This window comes from Stegostoma tigrinum, chromosome 27 (assembly GCF_030684315.1).
Source record: "Stegostoma tigrinum isolate sSteTig4 chromosome 27, sSteTig4.hap1, whole genome shotgun sequence".
In the NCBI taxonomy this organism is placed as follows: Eukaryota; Metazoa; Chordata; class Chondrichthyes; order Orectolobiformes; family Stegostomatidae; genus Stegostoma; species Stegostoma tigrinum.
In genome coordinates this window covers 24,387,574-24,394,745 of record NC_081380.1, presented here as the reverse complement: position 1 = coordinate 24,394,745, position 7,172 = coordinate 24,387,574, and the positions used below count along the sequence as shown (strand labels likewise).

The following is a 7,172-nucleotide window of genomic DNA, read 5'->3' as shown; positions in this document are numbered from 1 at the left end:
CCCCTGGACTGATAGTGAATGCTTCTTTGACTTACTGCACTGAGTCTCCCGAAACTGAGGACTGCTGACAGCCATAATGAGCTGCCTGGCTTTTTGTCTGCGCTAAATGCAAGGCAAGATAGAAGATTCTTCTGAGGAAGGGTCACCGGACCCGAAACGTTAACTCTGTTTTCTCCTTCACAGATGCTGCCAGACCCGCTGAGCTTTTCCAGCAACTTTGTTTTTATTTCCCAGGATGTTGCTGGGTATGGAAAGTTTGAATTATCAAGAAAGGCTGAATAGGCTGGGACTTTTTCATTAAAGCTTAGGAGGTTGGGAGGTGACCTTATGAAGTTTATAAAATGATTTGGGGTACAGATAAGGGTTATTGATTAGTATCTTTTCCCTAGGATGGGTGATTTCAAGACTAGGGAGCACATTTTAAAAGTTGAAGGGGAGAGAAAAAGCATGTGGAATGAATTTTTTACACAGGGGGTAATTCGCATGTAGAACGAACTTCCTGAGGAAGTGGTGGATGTGGGCACAATTACAACGTTTAAAGGACATTTGGGTAAGTACATGAATAGGAAAGGTTTGGAGGGATATGTGCCAGGGACACGCAGTTGGATTAACTTACTTTGGGCTGATGTTCTGCATGGACTGGTTGGACTGAAAGGTCAGTTTCTGTGCTGTATGAATCTATAATTCTTTATTTCCAGTAAGAAATGAAACTAATGACATTAATTAAGGTTTATACAATCTTCGATACTTTTATTTGGGTTGCAGTTAATGATTATACTAGGTACAAAAGGGCACCGTACTGAGGCAATTCAGAGGTGCCAGAAAAACAAAAGGCTTATTTTATTTTATAACAGTCACTTTACTCCCTTCTGAACTCAAATTTGACTTTAACAATTTCAGATCATGACCATTGCTCCCATTTGTTCAGACTGCAGGAGCTGGTACCAATTCTGTTGTTGTCAATTACAGCTGTTTGATCTACGTTTGTTTCCCTACTTATCCCATTATCACACACTTCTACATTGCACCATTCTCCCTTTTGTCATTCAGTCACTTCTCCCACCTATTCACCGAGCTCCCCTTTTATTCTTTTCTCTCCTTATTGCCCCCCTCCCTCTGTACTCATTTTATGACCAGCTACGCTTCTAACTTTGTCAGCGCCTCAGAGGCCATCCACATGAAATATAACTCTGTTTCTCTTTTAACAAATGCCGTCTGTCCTTATTCTTATTGAGAATCTGAGTGCATTCGGCAATTTCCCAAATGACTTGTTGATGCCCATGCATTCAGGGGATGAGAAGGTTCCGCTAATAATATTTCTTTAAATTCAAATTTGTTGGTCGGATTTGTTCCTTTCGTCCCCAGTTGATTATGTTTATTTAGAAAACCTTTTCCTCTTTATGGTTCACCAACCGTACATTTGCACCATTCATATTTTTGCTCTACATCTAAAGTGCCGCTGGCTGTCCATGCACATTCATTAGCATTGTAACGCACTTATCTGAAATGTTCCCAAGCATGACTGGCATATTTTAAAAAGTAATAGCAATATAAACTTAATTGTACTTGACACATTACAAATCTAAACATGATTTAGAATCATAGGATCTTACAGCACAGTAGGAAACCTTTTGGCTAATTGCACCTGTGCCAGATACAATCATAGAACTGTACAGCATGGAAAAGGGCCCTTCAGTCCAACTTGTCCATGCTGACCAGATATTCTAAATTAATCTAGTCCCTTTTGCCAGCATTTGGTCCATGTCCCTCCAAACCCTTCCCATTCATATACCCGTCCAAATTCCATTTAAGTGTTGTAATTATACCAGTCTCCACCACTTACTCTAGCTTTCTAATTTAGTCCCATATCATAGCTTTTCCTCCATGACTGTGCAAATTGGTTTTCTTCAAGCACATGTCCAGTTATCTTTTAAAAGTTCCCACAGAATCTGCTTTCGCTGTCTATGTCAGTTGGCAACTAGTTTATTCAGGTAGTGCTGACCAGATCATTAGCAACCATTTGTGCAAGTAATGTTTTGTATTTCACTGTAATTCTTTTGTAAATTATTTTGAATCTGTAACCTCCTGTTTGTGATCCCATTTGCAAGAAGAAGTTGTTTCTACCTACTTCCTTAATCAAGATCCTTAATACAATTATTAGAACAATCCCTGCACATGACCGAATGCCTCCTCATCACAGTTATCATCCTCCAACTGCTCATCAGGTCTGATGGTCCTGACATTTTTTGTATGTAAACTTTGTATTTCAACCAGTAAAAATAGACATTCCAGTCAAGATAGAAGAAAGAAACATGACACTAGCAACTGAGCTTCTTTGGGCTACTAGCAAGGGTCTCTATTACTACATAATCTCCAATTTTTAATCAAAATAATCTGGTGCAGGATGAATTTCTAAAGAGAAATATGTGTAGGTTCAGTCACTAAATGGTCAGCAGCGCACTCAAAACCGACAAAATGAAATTGTGATATTGTTGGAGTTTTATGTAACTTGATCTAATTGCTCCTTGTAAGATGAATATATGAGCTTATCATAAATCCAATCATGCATTTTGAATTTTAGGTATTGACAGTACAGGCATTCCAAAATATATCGGATCCATTCCATGTTGAGCTCATCAGTCATTATGATTTCTAAAACTAGTTCACTGAATCTGAATTAAATCTTTCCATTTTATTAGGATACAATTATCTTCAATACTGGTGCATTTATCATGCTGTATAGCCACTCACTGAGCAGTAAAAGCCCGATATAACAAAGTGTGGAGCTGAATGTAAGAGCCCGATTTCTGGTTTCTGAAGGTAGAATAAACAGTTTCCAAAGCTAAACTGATTTAAACCAAATTATAAGACATTCCATAACACAATAAAAGGTAATATGTTGACAGGTATCATTAAACGCACTTCAATAGTCAAACAGGATATCACGCCGTGCAGAAGCAATGGTTTTATTTCCTTCCTCAGCTTCCATTATGTTATTCTCCCAGATTGTGCATTATAATCCCTAGGTATCTGAATCCTAATCATGTGAAAAAAGCATGCATAACTGCAATGTCAGTTCAATTTCCCATTAAAGCTGCATTAAGATATAATCACACTAAAGCCTCTCTAAACCTAGGTATGGAGAAGTTATGCTTAGTCTGTCTTTTGTTAGTTAACTGATATCATGTTTAGATTTGTAATCATTTATCAAATACAGTCAGGTTTACATTACTATAGTTGTTATTATGTTAGTAATTTTTGATGAGTGGGTTAAACATAGTAATGAATGAGCAGGGCAGTGCTAGCAACACTATAGCCATTAAGGAAAAACATGAATGCTGCAAATGCACAGGTAGTGAATCAGAAAGAGATAAAAATGTTTACTCTTATAAATAAAGTCACAAGTGGATGAAGGGACATATTCCATCTGTGTTGGAAATACTCAGCGCATTTCAGTTGTAACCTTTTGTCAAAAGATTCCAGTATTTTTGGTTTATTTTTCATATTTTCAGCAACTGTATTATTTTATTATTTTGCAATCTCTCAACCAAACTTTGATTGACCTGTGTAAGTGCCTTACTCCTGCTCTAGTTCTGAAACATTTTTGATACCATCTTCACTCTGGTTATGGCTCCTAAAGGTAAGGCTTCAATTGGTGGGTGACCTTTCATCACGACTTCACAGTAATCGTGTCTTTTCATTTGATTCCTTTCTATTTTGATAGCAAAAAGTATATAGCAAGGCATTTTCACGTTGACTTACATTGAAATGCATGAATAGTGTTACAGCAATTCTATTTTGTGGACCAGAAATATTGCTGCATAAATAAAGTGGAACTGAGACCACAACCAGATCAGCCATGATCTTAGAACTATACAGCAGCCTGCAAGGGCCAACAGCTCCTAAATCCTATGTTAATTCTCAAGGCCTAATAAGTTTGAAATTCATTTATTGTAACAGATTCCAGCACAAAGAAAGTATCTGTTATCAGAATAATAAGAGCTGTACGGTTTTAGGGTAGATTCATAACTTGGGTTGTGGATACTGTGGTTGGCTCTGCAGATGTTTGTAAACTGGTATTAAATAATTACTGAGTTTCATGGAGCTGTACATCCATAAACTGAAGCATAATACAAATATGCAGGTTTGGTGGGTTGGCTATACTAAATTGCCCATAGTGTCCAGGTATGTATAGGTTAGATGGATTAGCCATGGGAATTGCAGGAATAAAGTAACGGAGTGAGATTAGGTGGAATGCTCTTCAGACAGTTGGTGTGGACTAATTGGGCCGAATGGCTTGTTACCACACTGGAGGGATTCTATCTCTTCTATATGGGGAGCCTCAGAAAACATGACGTCACTGGATCCATGACATTAGCTCTGCTTTCTCCCACAGATGATGCCAGTCCTGCTGAGTTTTCCGAAGAATTGCTGTTTCTGCTTCTGACTTTCAGCATCCTAGCTGCTTTGATTTTTTTTTGCAAAAGTGTTCAAGACACTGCTGTTAACAGGTTTCTACGATTTTGTGGTAATAGAAAGGAACTCCCTGATTTGTACCCCGTGGTCTGTTGCAGTGACTGCTCGTGACATCATGGGGGCGTGGCGGTTCCTAGGAGACCAGAATGTTACATCGTACCAGATTGTTTACTCTGGGCTCAGTCTCGGCGCTGGCCTTGGCTCCGTTGGATCCATAAGAGCTGCTGACCCAGCTCTACTCTTTCGCTCGTAACGCTGCATGCTGAGCTCGGCGCCTCCTGCCACCGCGAGCCACGGGTCGCTAGCTGCGGGTCTCTGCACGGAGTGGAAGGGAGGCAGCTGTCGGTCGGACCCTGCGCTCATGGTCCTTGTTTGCCTTTCTAAGAAGCCAGTTCACTCCACACGATGGGAGCATCCCGATCCAAATCAGGTACTGGAGGTAACGGGAAAGGCAATCCCTGTTTTAATTTGATGTGCTGTAAGCACCTTCCACTTTGAGTTATGAACCAAAGTCGTGTATCGAAGGATACACATAATACTCTGCCTTCTTCTGATGAAACTTCATTCAGTTTTTAGTGTTGTGCCCTGTTTCGAGATGAGCTGTGCTGATTATCGTAAATGCATAGTAAAATAATTGAATGAATATCTTTCAATTATGTAATAAAAATGAATTCTAAAATATTTTAAATGTTAATTATTTGTTATTTCAAATTACTGTGCTCCATTATATAATTGAAACGTGATGTACGTGCACTTCGCCGATGAATTTCAATGTATCGTAATCTAGGAATAACATTTATATTAAAAGTATTTTTGATAATTTTATTTCGAAAACATTAGCTTCACATTAAATCAGACGTGTTTTTAGATTGTAATCTGTTTCAACAGAATTTCCTGGCAGACTTTTAGGAGTTACAGTTCTGATCGCCAGTCTATTATTTAATCAACGAATTGTGAGGGTTTGGGCTTTACTAACGAAAGAGGTACTTTAGCATACAAAATTGTTGTTATGTGAGGTGATACAAATAGAACGTGCATTCGGTTCAATATGAATTGTTTAATAGACGCTAAGTAAGCAGTTTTAAACCTAATTAAAGTTGGATATTAATGTTTCCATGGATATGAAATGTTGTAGTATAATTTTCTTCTCTCTTTGTTACTAACGATCTGCTGATACATCGCACACGGGCAGTCGAGAATTCAGTCAGGTAGATCAGAAAGCCACGGGAGCGGTGGAAGCGAGGGAGGATCAGTGCGTGGGGAAAGGAAAAGGTTACAGTGCAAGAGAAAGAAGTTGAGGAAGAGGAGCAACTGAATTTAATAGAAGATTCATGACATTTCTTTAGAGGTTTGGGTGGAGGGGAAGGTAATGTCATTGGAGTTGCTCCACTTCTGTTTCCTTGTTAGGATGGGGAGAATGGGGATTGAAAACCTGTAGTTTGGTAGGATGCTGATGCATTTTTTGTTTGCTGATCACTAATAGGTATGTACATAAACTTTAACTGACTTTGTTCAACTACACCTGTTTCTGTAGTTTACGCACTTGAGTTCGTGAGAAAAATTTTCCAATTATTTGCGAGGTAGCCTCCACTGATTTTAAAGCCCGAGCGAGATTTAGAATTAATAGCTGTGACAAGGCATCTAAAACCTAATATTGATGGAAAGCAAAATTGTATTGAGAAACTACTTGTGTTGCAACATATGCCTTTTAAGGGAACCACCTATGCCAAACAAAACACTTCCTTTATTTGATTAATTCTATTATCATACAAAGCTGTAAGTAAGCAATAACTAAAGCAGTTTATATTTAGCAACTTGTACAATTTTGTATTTGGAAAGAAGACACAGTTCTAAAGGTCCACAGAAGTTTTACAACACCTAGTTTATAATAGTAACTCATGGCAAGATACAAAGCATAAGTTCTTACCAAATTGTTTCCTTTTTGAGTTAAAATTATTTTCAGACTGAATAATGCACTGAAGTTAGATAGCCACTTACCAAAACTTGCTCACTAAATGAAAGTGACAGGTGGCTATGTTCCATAGTTTTAGCTTCCCCACAAAGATAATTAATATTGACTTGTGAACAAACTACATTTTGAAAAGTAACTTGAAAGTCATTCCTTCCCTGTTCACAATATTCTACTCAATCATATGTCATCCACAAGAACAGTAAAAGTTGAGACTGTGTTCAGAAAACCATTTTGGTGCTTAAAATGGTAGTCGAGAAGGTTTCATCTGGGAGAAGTCTAGCAGGAAATTTTCTGATTGACGTTTGTTGGAAATCACAGAGAGTGGTGGAATAGCAGCAGAAGTGGGCCATTTGACTCTTTGAGTATGTTCTGCCATTCAATGTGATTGAGTGATTTTTCAGCTTCAACACCATTTCCTGCGCTATTCTGTATCCCTTTAAAGTTTTTAACATTTAGAAATCAATCAATCTTTGTCTTGAATATGATCAATGACTGAACGTTCATAGTCCTTCTGGGGGAGAGAATTTTAAAGATTCACCAGCCCTTAAGTGAAAAAATCCCTTCTCATCGCATGGCGAAGTAGCCTGATCCTTGTCCTGAGACTGAGCCCTGATTCTCTATCCTTACCCCCGTTACAGAAAATCATCCTTCCTGCATCTATATTGTCAAATGCTGCAGGAATTTTGTATGTTTGACTACGCAGTCTCTCACTCCTGTAAAATCC

At 38.3% G+C, this 7,172-nt stretch overlaps 1 protein-coding gene across 1 annotated transcript in view; it reads left to right on the top strand.

Moving 5' to 3' along the window:
• Nucleotides 1-4,642: 4,642 nt before the first annotated feature.
• Nucleotides 4,643-7,172, top strand: part of LOC125464784 (apoptosis-inducing factor 3-like) — a 75,156-nt gene continuing 72,626 nt past the window's right edge. Inside the window, exon 1 of the mRNA XM_048557622.2 lies at nt 4,643-4,906. Coding sequence (XP_048413579.1) covers nt 4,882-4,906 — 25 coding nt within the window. The 5' untranslated portion in view covers nt 4,643-4,881. The remainder of the gene's footprint in view (nt 4,907-7,172) is intronic.